The sequence below is a fragment of the Megalobrama amblycephala genome, linkage group LG11, assembly GCF_018812025.1.
Source record: "Megalobrama amblycephala isolate DHTTF-2021 linkage group LG11, ASM1881202v1, whole genome shotgun sequence".
NCBI classification, from domain to species: Eukaryota; Metazoa; Chordata; class Actinopteri; order Cypriniformes; family Xenocyprididae; genus Megalobrama; species Megalobrama amblycephala.
Genome location: NC_063054.1, coordinates 33,623,586 through 33,645,165, shown reverse-complemented (window position 1 = coordinate 33,645,165; position 21,580 = coordinate 33,623,586). Strand labels below are relative to the sequence as shown.

At 36.1% G+C, this 21,580-nt stretch overlaps 2 protein-coding genes across 2 annotated transcripts; one reads left to right on the top strand and one right to left on the bottom strand.

Moving 5' to 3' along the window:
• Positions 1–592: 592 nt before the first annotated feature.
• On the bottom strand, positions 593–21,026 carry LOC125278426 (poly [ADP-ribose] polymerase 1-like). The gene is made up of 23 exons (XM_048207589.1): positions 20,740–21,026; positions 20,061–20,223; positions 19,810–19,925; positions 19,497–19,711; positions 11,167–11,248; positions 10,675–10,791; positions 10,349–10,525; positions 10,086–10,260; positions 8,987–9,127; positions 8,270–8,512; positions 7,371–7,436; positions 7,139–7,271; positions 6,501–6,696; positions 5,779–5,907; positions 5,594–5,677; positions 5,328–5,450; positions 5,111–5,239; positions 4,924–5,022; positions 3,622–3,774; positions 3,287–3,414; positions 2,652–2,713; positions 2,439–2,553; positions 593–1,463 (listed from the first exon to the last, which is right to left on the bottom strand). Exons 1-23 carry the CDS (start codon positions 20,860–20,862, stop codon positions 1,382–1,384), a joined length of 3,051 nt encoding a protein of 1,016 aa, XP_048063546.1. The 5' UTR covers positions 20,863–21,026; the 3' UTR covers positions 593–1,381.
• On the top strand, positions 11,365–17,666 carry LOC125278427 (adenosine receptor A1-like). Its single transcript, XM_048207590.1, has 2 exons — positions 11,365–12,193; positions 14,264–17,666. Exon 2 carries the CDS (start codon positions 14,270–14,272, stop codon positions 15,407–15,409), a length of 1,140 nt encoding a protein of 379 aa, XP_048063547.1. The 5' UTR covers positions 11,365–12,193; positions 14,264–14,269; the 3' UTR covers positions 15,410–17,666.
• Positions 21,027–21,580: the final 554 nt, after the last annotated feature.

Here is a 21,580-nt window from a genome sequence, read left to right as displayed (position 1 = left end):
GACTTGCTCTCTTTGTGGAGGGTGTCAATGATTGTCTCCTGGACCATTGCCAAGTCAGCAGTCTTCCCCATTAGTGTGGTTTCAAAGAACAAGAGATACCCGGAATTTATACTGTAGGGATGGTCATTTAATGAAACTCAAATGTAAATATTCTAATATTTTGAGATACTGGATTTTGGACTTTCATTAGCTGTACGCTCTAATCAACAAATTAAAAAAAAAAAAAAAAAACTTTTGAAATGTTTTACTGTACATGTAGGGAATCTAGAATAAATGAAAGTTTCATTTTTTAAAATAATTTACAATAAAAAAAAAGAACTTTTTCACGATATTCTATGACCAGCACCTGTATATATTTATATATTAAACCAGATACATAATAAATAATAAATAACATTTCATAAAGATATGCTTAGAACTGATGCTGTGTATGCAAATACTGAGCAATTGCAATTATAATGTACAGAAAAAGGTTAGTCTGGTACATTTTAGTTAAAATCAATTTTATTAAAACCAAAAACAATATTTATTCTTATTTCTTTTCTTTTTATTATGGAAGTGTTTGACAGAAATAAATGAGCTTCAAACAAAATAAGCCAAAACCCGTTTTATTTATGATGCAAAGACGTTTGTCAGGGCGCAAACAGCTTCTTGTCCACAAAAATTGTGGAGCAACGTTTACAAAAAAAAAATAAAAAATTACAGGTGTGTGTGTGAGTACAGCAGCAGCATTTGCTCTTAGCTTTTCATTGCCATTTTAGTTGGCCAAAGTACGTTTTTGCATGGGATAGAAAACTGAAAAGCAAAACTGGGATAGTTCACATTTAACATACAAAATATTTGTCCATACATTGGCAATTCTAGTAAAAGGTTACTCACTTACGGAAGGCTATATCCTAGCTTACAACATTTTTTTTTCTAAAACTGTACATTTTCTCTTTTATATAGTGAGAAGAAAACCAAAAACATGTACACTAGATGTGTTACAGTTAACCTGATTCCAGGTTTAGCAAAACTATTAAAACAAAGAAAAAGTCTATGAAACAATGGAAGACTGTCTACCTATTATTGTTGGTAGCTTACAAGAAAGATCTCCACAGATAATAATTCGAATAATTTCTGCGAATATATACCAAAGCCTGCAACATTTGCAACAATGCAGTGATACAATTTGTGACTGCAAATGAAGATTTAGATATAGCCACTTAACTTGCTCCAAACTAACAGACTAGAGCAACTGAGAATGTGCTGCCAAAGCGCTAGAGAACTGATTGAATTGTTTGTCAACCCATATGCTGCTTGGTCTTGGTGCTAAAGCTGTAGCAGTGGGCTTCAGTGGCATCCAAAAGCCCATCCACATGGACAGATCTCACCCGCTGTCTCACCAGAGAGAGGTTTGATAGTTGAAGCGAATCTTCAGCAGGTATTTCAGGTTAACCTGAGCAATATCATACACAATGTACCTAAAGGAAAGTTTGAGTCAAGGGAAACACAGTGGAAGATGATGAATGTGAAGTTATATGAATATAGGCAGTTTCTAAAAGCGATAGATGATATTTACACTGAATATTTATGCAAGTGAAAATAGCAGTATTTTCTTTACACTAAGTGTAAACAGTTTATAGATCCCATTTATACTCCTAACCCTACACATTATACATTTTATTCACGCTATGCGATGTGCCACGCATAGCGTACTGCAGTACTTCCGCCTACGTCACTTGCGACCTTTCCAACATGATTACGCAATGCCTGGTGCATCGCAGAGCAGGATGAGAATTTGTGGTTAAAAACAATATACATTTTTTATTTATTTATTTATTTATTTTTTTAGAAAATGACCGATCATTTCACTAGATAAGACCCTTATTCCTCGTCTGGGATCATGTAGAGCCCTATGAAGCTGCAGTGAAACTGACATTTGAACCTTCAAACCCGTTGGTAGCCGTTGAAGTCCACTATATGGAGAAAAATCCTGGAATGTTTTCCTCAAAAACCTTAAATTTCTTTTCAACTGAAGAAAGAAAGACAAACATCTTGGGGGAGAGTAAATTATCAGGAAATTTGAATTCTAAAGTGAACTAATCCTTTAAATAGGCACTTTAGTTCCACTTCTTGAATATTTTCTTAATTTTTAATTAAAAAAAAAAAATCCTGAAAGAATGAGTTTGGAAAAAAAATGGATTTGAACTTGACGTTGATCACGTCAAAAGCTAGTGCCGCCCGCCTTACGCTGTTACGAGCAGGATTCCTTTTATTATTTTGTCTGGCTTAATCAGACAATGGTGGGCGGAGTTAGTGTAAATGGCATCTGCAGATAAAAGATGGGCTATTTGCACTTAGTATAAAATAGATACAACGATAAATATATTTCAGATGCACATTTATGTAAAACAGCAGATGAAAGACAACAAATAATGCAGAAAACTAAAGGATACTCGTTGTAGAGCAGACTTGTGTCATCAATGTTTGTGTTGGTGCCTTTGCCCAGGGGAACGTCCACTCCATTCAGAGATACAGTAGCTCTTGGGTCCGGAGCAGTTCTTCCCAAACCTTCAGATAGCAAAAACATGTTAAAAACATTTGTCAGAAACAAAAAACACAGAACTACAACAAAATAAGATCTCTTTCCAAATAAAGAGGCACCTTACCTTTTACACTGTGTTTACCCTTTGGTAACTTTGTAATGTGTGAGGCCTTCTTCAGTTCATGCCTTTAGAGTAGAATAAAAATCAGAATTGAAGCAATGATGACAACAATGAATCATGAAAAGGGCTTAATTTTGCAAATAATCGTTGCCTTCCTAATTTCCAAGTGGTGACAAACACTACTGAAATAAAGAAACTAATACTTTTGAACAAGAATGCATTAAATTGACAATAAGGACATTTAAAATGTGACAAAAGATTTCTATTTCAAATAAACACTGTTCTTTTGAACTTTCTATTCATCAAAGAATCCTGAACAAAATGTATCATGTTCGCACAAAAATGATGCTGAAAATTCAGCTTTGTATCACAGGAAAAAAAAAATTACATTTTTAATATATTCAAATAAAACATTTGTATTGTAAAAAATAATCACATTTCATAACATTACTGTTTTTACTGTATTTTTGATCAAATAAATGCTTGGTGAGCAGAAGAGGCATGTTTCAAAATCAATAAAAAAAAAATCCCCAAACTTTTGAACAATAGTGTATTAACTTATTAAACTCTAGTGACATTGATAACATATTTACTCATGGAGACTTAAATCAAACTAGGACAAAAAGAGCATCTCTCACATGTTTCCAAGGGCAACCTCTCCTAACAGAATGAGGCCAACGGGATCAGCCTGGGACGTGTGGCAGTAGTTTGCACTCTTCGACACCATGTCAGCAAAGTAAACACCTTTGCCAAACATGTAACCTGTCTGTATTAAAGATCGCATAATCAGTATAGATATCAGTACAGTAGTATAGCAATATGTGTTTTATATGAAAGCAAAACAAGTATCATAAAATATGCATAAATTAAGAAAGAAACGTCTCTAATTGAATCATTAATCAATAAGAAGGTTTTTGCATCCTCATTTTTCAGAGAGAGGCAGCTGATGGCACTGGAGGGTGCAGAAACTTACCACTGGAGCCTCAGGAGGAGCGATACGCAGACCCTGAGACAGGATACCTGCGTAGTTGGTGGTGCGGGAGCCGTGCCACAACAGCTGCCGGTTGGGTAATTCTTTGAAGGGCCGGAAACGCTGGTACTCACCCTCCCTGTCAATCTTAAAGATCTAATGAAACAAAAACACAGTGGTTAGAGATAATAGTATGTTATTTTGCTCAGTGCATTTATGAAACAATAATTAATGCATTAGTTAACCCTGTAAAGTCTGACATATGAAGAAAAAAAATGCCAGAAAAATATATTTTTTTAAAGTTGTTTTTAACCCTTTAGACAAAACAAAAAAGTATACATGATTTGTTTTGTATTATATTTGATAAAATCAGACTTTTATGGCTCACAGTATGATATAAGAGAATACAGAGCTCACACTCGACAAGGGAAAAAAAACCCTCAATTTTATTCAGAGACCAAAACTGAGCAAAAATATGAAATTTGGTGAAAATGCTGATATTAAAATTACATTCTGATAGCTTGTAATGTAAATCAATGAGATCTTTACAACAGTATAACAGACTACTTACATAAAATGCATATCAATATCAGTTGACACCTAATAATATCCTTGTAAGATAATATTTAATGCAATGATGATTGAGAGATGTACAAAAAAAGTTCAAAAGCCTGATATCTCATTTGATACTCACATTTTAGCTTGATTTTTCTAAAAAATTATATATGGATAATCAAGTAAACCTAAGTTGTTTTACTTAGTAAGTGTTTATATTGAAATATTACTAACAATATAAAAAAAATATTGGTAACACTTTTGCAATAAGGTTTCATTAGTCATCATTAGCTATTTAATTGGTTAACATGAACTAAGAAACAATACTTCTACAGCATTTATTGATCTTAGTTAATGTTAATCAGTTATTGCACTGTGAACTAACATGAACAAACAGTGAACAGCTGGATTTTTACTGTAACAAATGTATTGCTCATTGTTAGTTCATGTTCGTTAATACATTAACTAATGTTAACAAATGAGACCTTATTGTAAAGTGTGACCAAATTATTCTTATGTTTACTTTACAAAAATCATTAAAGATTTCACAGCAAAAAGACACGAGTACCACGACCTGAAGGGGGATGTTTTTAGAATTATACTAAAGGTGCTTTACTTGTTAAAAAGTATAAACTATTAATCGGACGACAGATGTAGTAGATTGTGTAAAACAGGGTTTTCAGCAAAGTTTAAAGGCCTCAGAAATTTGAGTATCAAAGCGTACAGTAGGGTTTTTAGCGTTAATCTCACCTCCTCAACTTCCAGTGTGTAGGTGTTGTGAGTAGCAGCGTGTGTGTTCTTCACATATTGTAGGATAAGCTGAGCCTCATTTGATGACTTGTCGACCACCTATAAACACAAAATCAGCATCAAACACTATAGGCATGATTTTATCATGGTAGCGGCGAAGGAAAATTCACTTAAAAAGAAATGTTACCTCAATTTTGGTTTTGAGTTTCTCATAGTTAAGGTCAATGGGATCTTTCTTATTGTCCTCCACTCCTCCCCGTAGCAGGCTGTAGGCCACCTCGATGTCCAACAGGTTGTCCAGCATCTGCACCTTTTGCTATAATGAATATGCAACAGGTTTAAGTAATACATCACAACAAGACTGCTGCCGTGACAATTTCTTCAAAAGTTGGCCAAGCAATTACCTGTATGTAATCAACATTACTCAACAGCGGTGGTTTCTTCATACCGAAGTCGTGAGGTATCAGTGTGTAGAAGCGATTGGACAGGTCTAAGATCAGTGCTTCTGAAGCGCTATCTGCCACAGCCTACAGAAATAAATGAGAGCGAACAGGAAGTTAAAATAAAGGAGTGCATATTTGATTTGATTCTATTTTTTTTCCTTTTACGAAAAGACTGATGAACTGGGCTTTTACTACAAAAATATGGTTTCGGAACCACTAAGACTAACCTGTTGGACCTCGCTCAGAAGGGAATAGGCACTTTGGATCTGTCGCTTGCTTAGTTTTCCTAATGGCATCTTCTGCAAGTCAATCTGTAGGAGAAATTACACCCAGTTACATTGATATCTATGACCACAGATATTGCGTTTCTTAATTTTGCTATAAAAAAAAAAAAAAAGGGAAGTTAACACACCTCAAATTCAACCATGGCTTTCTTCATGCTCTCTACATCAAAGATCATTCGGATGAGGTCTTGGATGGGTTTGGCCAACTGAGATTTGGCGCCTGCACTTGCAGTCAACTTCTTCACAGCCTCCTCATCCTGGGTAAATATATGCGAAAAAGGTCCATAATTTAAGATTATAATCAATTTATAATTGTTTACCCTAATAATGCAATTGGGTCTGTTTTGACCTGGAAGAAATACATATTCTCTAAAAAAGTTTTAGTATGGGAACCACTACCAAAATACACATATTTTATATATATATATATATATATATATATATATATATATATATATATATATATATATATATATAAATAAATGAAAGTTTTTCTTAAAGATATAACCATTAAAAAAAGTTACAACCTTTGTATTTGGGTCCATTTTGACCTATGAGGCTTCATGATGTTATGCAGATTTGTTTGATCTCTATTAGATTTGTCCCAAAACTACTTTTGTAAAATATACTTGGCTTCTTTCCCATATCTCTCACACACTTTTAGGACTGTAACACTACATCATTAAACATTTGTAGGTTTTTTGCTGAAAGCAGAGTCCAAAAATCTAGTTCTTTTAATTCATGTTAACAAGCACTACTAAAACAGTAATATTCACAAAGATGTATGCACAATTCTGGCAATGATATGTCTTTCAACAGTTCTCTGGCTACATGTTGTCCCAGTTCTTACCTGTCCGTAGTCAATCTCGAGAGGGTAAAACTTATTGGGGTATTTTGTGAAGTTGCTTGAGGCCCAGGAATTCCCAGTTTTTTCCTCATACACGCTGCAGAAATTATCCATAGCCGAATTCTTATCGTAAAACTTGTCCAATTTGTTTCCCCCAATGGTGGTGCCGACTCGACCCCATGACCTGAACACCCAGTATCTGAAAAAGCAACAAGCATGCTCAAGAAAAGTGGAAATTGGTGCAGTTGCTGATATAAAATAATTGAAAAGGTATTTCCCTTATAATAAGTGCACATTACAAAAAGCTGGCATTAATGAACCTACATTTATTGTACCCTGAACTCACACTTTCATAAGAGAAATACCTTATGGGAAATATGCATAAATATACATACATTTTAAGGTTTTGAAGCAGGTGTTGGATAAAAATGCTGCTTGCAAAGCACTTACTATTAAGTCTAAGAAACTCGTATATACAGTATGAAATTACTATAGATTACGTTTAAATTGGCTGTATGATGATAAACAAAATAGTGCTGTGTTTGGGATGAAATTATGTTTTTATAACAGTAATCCATATAAAAAAAAAAAAAAAAAAAAAAAAAAAAAAAAAAAAAATCACAAAAATGGATTAGGCTCACCGTTTCTGGACATCATCCTCCAGCAGCTGTAATTTGTAGTACGAGTTTGTCCCTCTAACAATGTCCACGAGACCCAGTGTGGCGCTGTAAATCTTCCCGTTCTGATCCAGAACGTGAGCACAGTTTTCCAGACCTGAGCAATTAAATCATGATTAAGGCATTGCACAATCAATACATATCCAAATATAGACTCTTGTGTGAATGAGTTATGGGAAAAAAGACTCAGTCTCACCTGAGGCAGGATCTACTGCTGCCCCTCCTTTCACTGTCAGTTTCATTTTCTTTGATTTGCTTTCACCTGGAGGAGTAAGAAACCATATTATTCAGTAAAAAATATATGCTGAAAATCATGTAAGTGTGTTTCTGTAAACTTTCTGACAGTGCATTTGTGCATGTATATACAGAAAAATTTTTTCTAACAACCATAGAACAAAACTACAACAACTTAAATAAAAAAAAAACTGTTTATTTCTTAATGAATGTCCCTGGATTTATAATGAACTCTTTCCCCGCTAGTGTTTTAAAAAAAGTTGCCAGCGACCACTAGCTTTTTTTTCCCCCACAAAATTTATGGCCCCCAGAATATTTTGTTGTATAAATATCTGTTTGTTGAATGCAATATATCAAAACAAAGAACACAGCCTCTGCTTTATGAAAAAAAAAAAATCTTTTTTTACTTTTATTTTTAATCAACACTTTTTTGCCTGTGTTTTGATCCGGAGTCTCTTCTCTTTCAGAAGATGCATAATAGCGCCCCCTATCGTATAACAGTGAAAACATAGAAAGCCTGAAAATTCCATCAAAAAGTTAAAAGTTGATAATATTATATACATTATAAATAATAAAATATTTTTATAGAATATATATTATAAATATATTTGTTAAATAATTATATAATATTTCATATAATATATAATATATAATATATATTTATTTTTTTATTTTTTATTTTTTTAATTTTAATATCAAAGCTTAATCAAATCCCACCCAAAATCATTTGCATATTTAGTTTCAATCTGAAATATTTTATACTATTGAAGTTAAATGTGTTGCGAAAATAATGAAATAATCAAAAATAAAATCTTGCTTCATAAGATGTTTTGCAGGAAAACTAAAATACATCTCTCTAACCTTCTTCCTCTTTGACTCTGCCGGTACTCTTTGAGGAATGAGCTCCAGTGGATTTGGAGGCCGCGGTTGCAGCCTGGGCCTCGACTTTAACTTCAGCACCCCAAGGGGAGATGCCGTGCAGGGAGATGAGCTCCTGAAGGGCCTTGCCGGACTCCTTGATGTCAGTGAGGAAGTCCTCTGCCACCACACGCACACCTGCGTCCCTCACCTCTTCCATCTTCTTACTCATTTTTTCAATCTCCTCTGAGACACAAGAGGAACAGAGCAGGTTATTAAGGAGTTTCGAAGTGACACACGCCAAAAAATAAATAAGCTGGCACAAAATCAGAAGGGACAAATTTATTAATCGGCAAGTAGAAGCAGACCGCCGATTCCTGTGAGAACATACTGGCCTATATAGGACACCTAGTTAACACGCACACCTCATTTTGTATCATACACTCTTAGAAAAGGTTCCAAATGGGAGTTTTCGGAGCGATGCAATAGAACCACCATTTTTGGTTTTCCAAAGAATCTTTTTTAACTGTAAAGAACCTTTTGTGCAATGGAAAGTTCCATGGATGTTAAAGGTTCTTTATGGAACCATCAATGCTTTTTAAGAGAGTACTGGGCATAACTTACTTTAGTAATTTAGTTTACTTTAGCTAAACACAAAATCTGTCTATATAACAAGGAAGTTCACAAGAGTTTGGAAAAGAGCTACAGAGCATCACTCACTCTTGCTGCTGAGGCAGAGAGCAGCTTTGCTGGCGGTGCCTGTGATTTTTCCTCCCAGTTCTTCCACTGCATTTTTCAGCTCATCTTTGTTCTTTTTAAGTTTTCCCACAGCCAGCAGCTTCAATCCTGTCAGAGGCTTACCTAGAGAATATGTTGAGACAAAAGCATTTTTAGTTTACACCCATAAAAATTGAAAGAGCATAGTAATCCTTTACCTGCTTGCCAAATGATCAGTTCCAGAGAGAATAATAAATAAACAAGCGATAGACTGAAGCAGATTGTTTGAGATCAGCCGGGTTTCCATCCACATATTTTTATGTGCATTTTGGGGCATTACATAAGACATTCAAAATGTCAATATCAAGATGTATATAAAACTTTCATTTTTGTGTGAACTATGTGTTTAACTAAATAAAATAAAAGTAATGTTCATTTAATTTCAGCAATATTTGTCAGTATTATTGTTAACTGAATCTTTAACTATTGAAAATAGTTTTCACTAAGTGAAATAAAGCTGAAATTAAATATTAGATGAAATATAAATGTTAGATGAAAAATGGAAATGAAAATTAGAAATGCTGCTTTTGCCAACTAACGAAAATAAAATATTTTTTTAGTTAAAGTAGTTAAAGTACTAAAAAGTGTTATTTTATTATCATTGATATTGTATTGTAGTTTTCATGAATATTCTGAATTAGTTTTTAATTTTATATTTTTGTATTTCATCTGAAATTTAGTTAATTTTTTTTAAATAATTTTTTTTGTCTTTTTTTAATTAGTTCTTGTTTTTTTTTATGTCAAACAGTTTTTAGAAATTTTTACTTCAGTTTTAGTTTTAGTTATTTTAGTACATCAAGTTAAACTAAATGAAAACCAGGAATTTTGCCTTGGCAACTAGCTGAAGTTATATAAACACAAGAAATTAAAATGAAAACTGAAATATACAAGTTAAAGCTAATTCAAAACATTCTACACTAGCATATGAATAATACAAAAATAATTTTGTGTATATCTGATATGCTATCATTATTTGTGTGGGCATCTGCTGTTGAAAGACCACTGATCGACCACTAAACATACATCAGTATTTCTCACTGACCTGCGGGCACCTCTGTGAGGTTGTTACTGGAGGAAGTGGACATGCTCGGTGCGGCCGAGGTCGCAGAAGCCGTGGCAGAAGAGGGGGTAGGGGCCGCAGGTGGGGCATCTTTGGGAAACACACGGTCCTGCCGTTTGAACTTAAACTTCTTCAGAAACGGAATCTCACTGAACTCCTGAGGAAGAATAACGTTGTCAGAAGTCAGGACATGATAGGATTAGGCTGATTAAGTGCTGAAAATTAAAGACTACAGATCTACTAACCTTAGGAGTGACCCAGTCTTTGCGATCAGGTGTCTGAGTCTTGAATACACACTTGGTCCATGCAGAGATATCTCCGGTACAGTAGTATGCATCGCTCTTAAACACAAGTTGCCCTTTGCAAGTCTCACAAGGCTTCAGGGACCCAAATGCCATGCAATCTGATAGATGGTCCACAACCTGTCATTTTTTTTTAAAGAAATGGTACACAAAGTCATAAAGCTACAGTGAAAATAGTCAAAGATTCTATTTGATATCAGTCTTTTGATGCTGATATTGAAATTGCCAATCAGGTAAAATCTGCATGTTTGTCTGTATTGCACACTTACATTTGACTCCCCAGAGGGAACTTCCTGATTGTTAGCAATAAGCAGTTCCTTCATGTCATTGATGGAGCAGAACTTCTTTAACTTGTCTTTAATTCCCCAGATCAGCTGGCTTTGCTCCTAGAATACACCAAGAACCAGGCAAAAACATTTTTAGACTGATATATTTTCTAATATTTAAAGAAAAAACAAAGAGCAATCAGTTAAATGTTGGGAGCCAATGCTAGTCTAATTTTTACAGATGCCACAATTGATGTTTGATGCCAAAATTCATATTGTGACAGCGGGGAAAAGAGTGCTAAATGCAAATAATAAAATGCAACTAACTATATAATGATGTTAGGATAGAAAAACAAATAGGGTTTTGAATGTTTAAAAGGTTACAAGCAAAGTGTGAACTACATTATATTGGTGTAAATTAATTTGTTACTAGATAAAAAATAATCCACAATAATCCATACCATGTTACAGATGATAACAGGACACATCTCATACCTTCAGTTTCAGCTGCAGTTTTTCATCTTCTTTCTTCTGTTTCTTAGAGACTCCTCCATCAACATCATCTGCCTTTCTCTTCCTGAGAAAGAAAGGACATTTGTAAGAGAACAAACAAAGATGACCAGATGCGCAAGCCTAAAAACGCTTTATGAAATAACATTGTATATTCTATTGATGCCATTTTGAAATAAGGACATTACTTAAATATGCTGCGAACAATTTTCAATTCAAATCAATTAGAATCAATTTCTAAAAGGTCAACTTCAGCATTCACCTGTTAAATACTTCTGCATAATGATGCTATTGCTAATTACAAAGATGCTTTTGTTAATTTAAATAAAGCTGAAATACATAAAATATAAATATTAAATGAAGAACTGCTACATTGCTCCTTTATATTGATGTAAATGGGATATTCTCATTGTAAACTTGGAAGAAAAGAAAAAAAAAACCTGATCCATGATCTGATCACCTGATCCAAATGGTGAAAACTTTTCCGCCTTGTGGATTTGAGTTAATCCAACAGAGAGAATTTGGTCACCTCTGAGCTTGTGTAGCGGCTCATCTATCAGAGGACCTCATTAGAAGATTATCAGTCCTCTGAGTCACAGTCATGCCTGGACAGGCTCCTCTATCCGACAGCCATCATAATGCCGATCATTAATTAATCACCTCATGACAAACAAGCTGATCTCAACATCACCACTGCGCCTACTTCCCCTCTATAATGTAATTAACGCCCATTTGGGTGGCGATAATGATGACCCATAGCGGGAAAAACACAAACAAGAGCATTTTTTCCCATTAGAATGAAAGGCTTATAAAAGCCCATATCACAGTGACGGGTGAAATACAACACAGGGAGAGAGAAAATAAATTAATATAGATGAGGCATCTTTTGCTAATGGATGGAACATTTCTAAGTATATCCAAAGAAGTCAAATGCATCGGCAGAACATAGGCAAACAACGAACGAGTGACATCTCAAAGCAATAATATACGAAGCATACACGACAGAGACTTGGTATGTACATCAATAATATTTACTTTTAAAAAGATGTTTTGTAATTTAATATTTCATATTTCACAATTTTAAATGATATTTTTTGTTTTACTTTAACACATTTAATACGTTTATATACAGTCAAACCAAAAATTATTCAGACATTTTTTATATATTTTTACTAGTGGGTGCAGGACACTATAGTTCATTTATGTAACTGAGTATAGCAAAATAAAGTACACTGTGACATATTATACCCTAAAATTCTTCATACAGTGGACTACCAGTTAAATTGATAAAAGTTATAAAAATTATTCAGAAACTTTGACCTGACCATGTTTTGCTTAAGTGTTATCTGACATAATTAAGATAATTTTTTTCCGACACAGTTTAACTCTGAGATCTTGTCATATTTTATTACCTTTTGTTTAAACTATAGTGAATAAACTGTATTAATGAATGAAGGTGTCTGAATAAATTTTAGCTTGACTGTATATATGTGTGTGTTTGTGTCGTTAGTGTTGTCACGATACTGGAATGTCCAACTTCAATATGATACCTTAAAAAAATATTGGTATTTGATACCATTTTCAATATCACAGGGAAAACTGCCATATATACCACCATACAGAAAATTAGTTCTCTCATAATTTTTGGATAATTTTGTTGCAATAGCTTACACAGAATAGGGAAGTTTTATTTGAAACGTTATAAATAAATAAAATAAGAACAAATTAACAAACTGCAAACAATAGCACAAATAAATACAATAGAATAAAGAGATAAAAGAAATAAACATGGCTCTAAGTTTTCCAGGTGGGTCTAACAGTAGTATTCAGGTAAATACAACAGAAATTAAAGCAATCAAATGTAAAACAACACTGGATAATCTTCACTGTAAAAATGTAATTCAGAATAATGCTTACATTAAGAGTTACAAACGTTATTATTCAAGAGCAGCAAGGAATTTTCTTTTATTAACATGACTGAAAGCAGCAGGTTTATTAGGCTGCTGTCACTTTAAGAGCTTATGCACAGATCCAATATACTGTTACACAACATGCGTATTCTCTCAACAATGTACGTTCCAAAACGTACTGTATTTACCCGAATACTTGGCAAGAGAGGCATTCTGACAATTTTGTATGTATTTGACCATTTAATTTCATGATTAGAGTTGATTTTTTTGATGGTTTATTCAGAAGGTCAATTCCTCATTCAAAGGCATGGTAAAGGCAATCAGACAAATCATTTTAATACAAAGCTAGACATGTGCCGATATTCGGTAATACGATATATCACGATAATGAATATGCACAAGATTGTTATCATGGGCACTTCAAAATACTGTGAATAATTATTACGAATTATTCAAATTTTTATAATATATTTTAAGAATACTTTTATACGGTTGATGGGGAAATGCACAACACCACGGTATGCTGCGCCAAAGTGACATGCACACTAGATGTAAATAAGCCCAATGTGCATGAGAAACACATGGTGGAATGAGTGAAGGTGATGTGCTGAATAAAATTGCACATTCTCCCTCTGACAGCAGAGTGCGCTGATGGAACAGCAGAAATGCAGCGGTTACCCCGTAAACCCCGTAAACAAAGCAGCTGCACTACTACAGTATTTCAAATGCTTCAAACAGCCATTCAGTGTTTTGCATTCACAATGATGTTCATCACAGCACCAAATACTTAAAGACTTAATAGGCTATTTATTTTTAAACTTATTTTTTTTTTAATAAATGTTAAAGGTTTGAAAATAAATAGCCTATTAACGTTAAATTGAGACCTTATTGTAGTGTCACCTGTTGTTCTTTATAATTCATTTGCACTTTAATCTGTTTGGAACATTTTACTTTATCATTTTTATGTATTGCATTATTGTATTTAAATGTAAGAAAGAGTTCTTAAACCTGTTATACTATGAAACAGCCTTTATTGCAACTTATTTCAGTATTGTGATAATACCATATACCGTGATAAAAGCTTCAGCAATTATCACAACATGAAAATTTGATACCGTCGCATGTCTATACAAATCTTAATATCTGACCTTCGATCATCCATTTTTCTACAGGTCAAAATGAACGAGTCTATCGCCAACTTCACTTTCTCGCCGACTCTGCTCTACGTCAACACGACTTTTATGAATGCCACCTCTTATGAAAATAACACATTTGTGCAGTTCACCTATGGTCTGTCCACCATGTCCACACTTACGCAAAGTAAACTTACACAAACTACCTCTACTACTGCTAATACTACTACTGCTACAACTACAGCTACAACAACAACAGCTGCACCCAACATCCTAGCATCCATAAACCTGCCTTACATGATAGCCGAGCTTGTCATAGCCTTGCTCTCCACAGTGGGCAACCTGCTGGTTTGTGTTGCGGTGGGACTAAACAGAAAGCTCCAAACAGTTACTAATTACTTCCTGGTGTCACTAGCAGTGGCGGATATATGCGTGGGTTCCCTGGCGATTCCTTGCGCCATTATGACGGACCTGGGAATTCCACGGCACAATCTGTATCTGTGTTTGCTAATGTTATCTGTGCTCATCATGTTAACCCAGAGTTCCATCTTCAGCTTGCTGGCGGTCGCTGTGGAGCGTTATGTGGCCATTTTCATGCCCTTCCAATACCACCGGCTCATGACACCTCGCAACGCAGTGCTGGTCTTGTGTGTCACTTGGACACTGGCCTTCCTGATCGGTCTGGTGCCATTGATGGGCTGGCACAAGCCTCCGCCTGAGACGGGCTACTGTTTCTTCGTGTTGGTGGTGGATATGACCTACATGGTCTACTTCAACTTCTTCGCCTGCGTCCTGACCCCACTGGTGGTGATGTTCCTCATCTACGCGCAGATCTTCGTCACGGTCAAACGTCAGATGAGGAGGATTGCAGCAGAGCGGGGCGGCGCGACCAACACAGAGGGAACGGCGAAGATGAAGAAAGAGATGAAAATGGCCACGTCGCTCTTTCTGGTCCTTTTCCTTTTCACGGTCTGCTGGATTCCACTACATATCATAAACTGCTTCCTGCTGCTGTGCCCCTCATGTCCCGTTCCCCTACCACTGCTACTAACGGCCATTATTCTCTCCCACGCAAACTCAGCTGTTAACCCTTTTCTCTACGCCTACAAGATGAAAACCTTCAGAAAAGCCTTCAAGGCAATCTTTCTATGTGGCAGGGGCATCAGTGATGGTGATGAAGCATGATGATGGGGGACACAACAACACACAAAGACCCTGAACACTAAACAATTAGTCTAGTCCTAAAGTAAAGACTGAAAAGAATGTGTAAAACCAGACCTGTATTTTGTATGCATCACTCTCGTCCATATATTTCTAAAGAAACATTCTTTAATTTGAGAGAGAAAATACTATTTTTTACGTACGACTTAAGACTAGGGCTGCACGATTTGGGGTGGATCATATTGATATTCTTCTGATAAAACTTGTGATTGCGTAAAAATTAAATTTAAACTAAAAAGCTTCATACTATCAAATATGAATTATTAGAGGTCAAGCACTGAAGGTGCGATGACACCTATTGTCGTTCTTACAGTTATTCTTCTGTTTTTTTCTTCTTCTTCTGCTCAGGAAGTCTATGGCAGCCAATAGAACCACTTGCGAGAAAATTATGAAATTTGGCACACTGATAGAGGACAGTCCCAACATTAACCACAGCTAATTTGGAACATCTAGCTCAATCCATGTAGCGCCACTTCCTGTCCAAATTTTCACTCACGTTTATGCTAATAACTTTTGAAGCGTAAGGGTTAGCACCCTATGACGTCATTTTCCATCATGAAAATTTTTCCGCCATTTTGAATTTTGCTCGTCCTGGACTGTTTGTCCAATTTGTCCAATTTTCATGAAAATCGAATCAGATCATCTACAGACCATGCTGGCAAAAAGTTATCAAACGCTTTTTGACAAACCCAACCGTTCTCGAATAACGCACAAACGAATTTGACGAGGAGCACACAAAATTGGACATGAGGCTACATCTCCACAACGCTTTATCGTATTGAAACCAAACTTGATACATGACATCACAAGCATGACCTAAGGCTACATTCAGAGTCAGGAGATTTAAAAATAAAATAAAAATTGCTTATAACTACTGAACATTTTGCCCAAAAAACATAAAAGTTAGATTCGGGACAGCATGCCAAGTCAAATGATATACAATTTTCCCATATCGCCCATCTTGGGCATCGGCCATTTTGAATTTTGCAGTAAAATGCTGTATTTTATGAATGCATTAGCATATCACTACAAAACTCTGTATGGGTCATTGGCACAATGCCCTGAAAGAGCCTGAGAAGTTTTGAGCCAGCAACACCTACTCTTAAAATCAAATATTCACTTGCTTATAACTTTAGATTTGGAATTTCCATAGATTCCTAAATCCTTGCCAAGTCCAACCACACTAATACATTCCAGGTTTTGCCTAATGGCTTGTGCAATGTTGTGATTTAGCGTTTAAACAACTTTTGCTTATATCTTTGAAACCGTTTAACCATCCAATCGAGACAAAACCACTGTAGGAAAATCAGAAACATAGGTTGTTGCTAATTTGCTAATTGCCAAATGTCAAAATTTTGATAATAAGTGGCAAATAAATGCAATCAAAGTCAGGTGTGGGTCATTTTCTGTGTGCATACATATAAATCTGTATAACTCCTAAACGAAATTAGGTATTTTCACCAAATTTGACACGGTTATGTATGGGGGCACTCTGAGGACACACACAAAAAAAAAGCAGTGGGACAATAATTGAACAAAACATGAAATTGGCTCTAACTACAGTACCATTGGCTGATTGACTTCAAAACTGACATGCAGTGTCTTTGTCTCAGTTGCTATCAATGTCCATTATGACACTGGTGTACCTTGAAAAACATGGCCGTCTTTTTAAATACAATATTACATTAAAAGTGCAAGCAGTGATGAAAGGGCCCTTGCACATGGGGCCACCGCCACCCAGTAGCCTCAGGAAAACAGTAAATAGTGGGTGACATGCATATAAGCGAGTAAATATAGGAGAAATATGGCAGTCATTTCGACGTGCCACACTTCCTGCTGCCAACAGGTGGTGCTTTGACTATAACTGACTGAATATTGCAATGTAGATGTCTTCAGGCCAGGACTGTTATCAAACATGTGAAGTTTGGAGCAGATCGGACATTGTATGCCTGAGTTACAACAACTTCCTGTTTCATGGGGTTAATCGCATACTTTAGCACTTAGCCAAGTGTTGCATGAGTTAACGTGTTTCTAGCATGTTTGGTACTTCATGGCATATACAAATGTGTTTCTGGGAGAGAATTACAATGCAAAGCATGCCACTTCTTGTTTCCAGCAGGTGGCGCTATGACTAACTTAATATATTGGCATATAGATGTATTTAGGCCAGGACTCTTATCACACGTGTGAAGTTTGGGGACAGATCAGACATTGTATTCCTGAGTTACAACAACTTCCTCTTTCATGGCGCAACATCAGACTTTGCCAGGCCGCCACGGACACACCCTTCAATGAAAACTCAAGATCTTCGCAATTTAACGTCTCAAAGGCCTTAAGATTAGACTGACCAAATATGATGTTGTTCTGGTTAAATCTCTATGAGGAGGAGTTAAAGTACAACGTATGGAAATGGCAAAAAATTCAAAATATCTCACTTCCTGTTGGGTTCACAGATTTTGCACCCAGGGGCTTTTTTTGGAGGTATTGGGCTGTTACATGTGTCTACCGAATTTCATACCAGTACGTGAAACATAGAGCGAAGGGCGCTTAATTAAAATTTTGTAGGTGACGCTATCCAGATATTTTGCCACACCTAACTCTGAGACCCATATTAGACGTAAATTTCCACCACTTCTGATGCGTGTGCAAAGCTTCATGAGTTTTCGAGCATGCTTAGGCCCTTAAAAATGCGAAAAAATGAACAATTACAATTGGGTCCTCACACCATCGGTGCTTGGGCATTAAAAAAGATCTAAAGCAGTAACTGCAATGGTTTTGCATATTGCTGTATTTTACTTGTCTGGCTATCACCAGACCAAGCTCAATTTAAAAACTGAACATTGGTCTGGGGAGTCTGGATGTATTTTCTACTACACAAGAGGCGTGATCAACGAAGCATTATTCACGCAACTGGATACCAATCAGATCAACGATCCAGGTGACGTACTTTGCAGAGCGACGCGAAAACTCCAGACAGGATTAGTTTGTATTGGTTTGTAGCATTGATCAGCAGTTTGCAGAAGCAGCAATGGCAGAGCGATTTTTGCAGGTTGCGCAAAAAAAAAAAAAAACATGAAAGTGAGTGGTATTTACACCCACTCGAGCGATTTGTTTGCTAATCGTCGAGAGGTTAAAAGGAATTGCATTGATGGTCATGCTTGCCGTCGCTTCTCTATCGTCATCGTGTTGTACCCGCCAATAGCGAGCAAGGTGGATAAGCCAGTCTGTGATTGGTTCCCGCAAAAGTGTAACAGAAGCAGTAGAAATGAATGTACGGGTTTCCAGATTGAGTTGCCCGGCGAAATCAAATCGCCGGCAGATCAGACTGGGTTTACGCAGTCTAGTATTTTACAGATGCATTGGCATGCATGTCTTGGCACCATGCCCTGAAGGTACTCAAAACGTGTCAGGGCAGCACCCCCTTGAGGTCAAAATTTTTTAATGAAATTATATTATAAGCAATTATATTTCATTACAAATCAATGTATTTATGGGTTTTCAACCTTATTGCTTAAAACTAATTTATTTACTCATTTTTGCAGCTGGTCTGCTGATAGCTTATTTTTTTGCTTCTGTTGTGCTTGGACCCTTAACTGCTGCTTGCAGCTATATATATTTTGATTATGATTATAAATATTTACTAAAAAAGTTAAACAAAATAAGAAATATTACTATTGTAATATTTCACTGTAATATAAAAATGGTATCTAAGATCATTTTATTTTAAAGTACAACTTTAAAAATACAATAGTAACATGTATGCCTGTATTAATTTTGCACATTATAAGCAACCTAAACTCACAGCACAGACGTGAGTTTGTGTGGGGTAGCATTTACTGCGAACTGAGCTGCTCTGAGACACCGAAAACATGTGAAAAAGAAAACAAACGGACTTCACTCTGAAACACGCAGCACATATATATGCATTTAATTAAACTGCAGCAATTGTGATTTGATAATAGAACTAATCCATATTGTGATTTCAGTTTTATTCTGGTTAATCCTGCAGTCCTACTAAAAACCAGACAGCAAAAAGATATTGAACGCTCACCCTTCATTCTTCACTGCAGGAAGTCTTTTCTTTAGCTCCTCCTTGTCTTCATCTCGTAGAGCTCCGAAACCTTTGAGCTGGGCGGCACTGTACTCTGGTTTAAACACTAGTTCCTCACGGCGGCTCACAAAGCAGCCAGTATGGTACCAGCGATCTATCAGACCAAGCTGAGGTTTCTCTGGGTCCACGGTCTTCTTTGACACACGGATATGGTCCTGAACATCAGCAGGGAAGAACAGATTAACTTGTAACTAACTTGTTGTGTTTAAAAAGCATCATTTGTTAAACAAAATGTAATGCAATAAAGATGTACCTTTTCAATTTTTTGATCACATCCCTTGCAGGTGCTTCTGTTGGATTTGGCATACTCCACTGCAAAGTCATTCAATGTCTTCTCCCCTTTAGCTGCTCCCTTCTGCTCTCCTTTCCCTGCAAAGCAACAAGGATTAATGAATTAATTTAAGACTTAGTGACTTAAGCCTAACTGCTTTGCAGCCCATATGGCAAATCAAACAAAACAAAATCAGTTCTTAGGTCGAAAGGAACATTATTTTAACAAATCACCTCCAGTAGCACCTCCGCTCTCAATGGCTTTCTTCACTTTCTCCTGGTCATCCCAGCGCAGGTCAGTAAATCCGGATATGTCAGAGGGTGACTGTACTGCAGCCCGGAGCCAAAAGCAGGAAAAATGGTGCCAGTGAGGAACTTTGCCATCAAACATGGGAGACTGTGGGAGACAGACAGGTGCCGGATGATTAAGAAACATCCAGAGTAAAACACTAGTTTCCTGCAAAATGAAACTGAAAGCACATACAAGCATAACGTCACAGCAGTCTGGTCATTTTTTTGTTGAGAATTTAAAGTAAAACAGATCATGTCTAAACATATTTTGTGTATTGTACAGCACTTTTGCTTGTGTTACAGTAGTCTATCATTCTCAAATGTAAACATTGTGTTTATTAAGTCATGAATCCAGCTATGAGGGATGTGAAATTCAGTCATTTTAAACTCATTGTTTCTTTTGGGCTTCATTACATTATCAAATCATTACATTTGAAATCACTGTTTCAATGAGAACCATTTAAACTCCTCTTGGGCCTGCGAAATATTCATACAAACATGTAATGCAATTACATTAACAACACTGTGCATTCAAGAGCATACCTGCAAAACTAAACGGATTTACACCAAAATACTGTTGTTTAATAGCAGTTTTGGGTCAAAGCTGCACATAATTCATTACCTGCACCATAATGGCCATTCTCAGCGAGTCCTTAGCAATGTTTTCTTTGCATTTCTTGCAAGAGGCGCGTCCACTTTTCGCATATTCGGCTTTGTAGAGCTTGTCGTCCTGTGAATCAGCCATTTCTGCAGATATAATTGTGAAAAGTGGACGTTTTCGGGTTTAATTCTGGTCAGACAGGCCAACAACTACAATGCAAAGAGTAATAGCACTCAGTCCGCGTGCAGAAGCACCCGCGCAGAATACCAGCCCAAACCAATCGAGTCTACATTCCTCTGGAGAATATGCGCAGACAGTGTTAATCGAACTCGAGCTACCTTTCCGACAACGGTGTCTGTGTCCGAAATCATTCACTATTCCCTACATTAGTCCATTAATATAGTTCACTTGAAGGAGGGAATGAAAATGTCCACAATGGTATCGGACACTGCTTCAAATAGTGCCCTATTTAAGGGTATAGGAGGCGATTTCGGACACAGCCCGTGTATTTTTAATAACATGTTTTAAACATCACGACACTTGTACGTCCACAGTGGTAAGAAACAGTGGTGGTATGTTGTTAAAGGATTAGTTCACTTTCAAATGAAATTTTCCTGATAATTTACTCACCCCCATGTCATCCAAGATGTTCATGTCTTTCTTTCTTCAGTCGAAAAGAAATGAAGGCTTTTGATGAAAACATTCCAAGATTTTTCTCCATATAGTGGACTTCAATGGCCTCCAAACGGTTGAAGGTCAAAATTAGTTTCATTGCAGCTTCAAAGCGTTCAACACGATCCCAGACGAGAAATAAGGGTCTTATCTAGAGAAACCATCGCTCATTTTCTAAAAAAAATTTAAA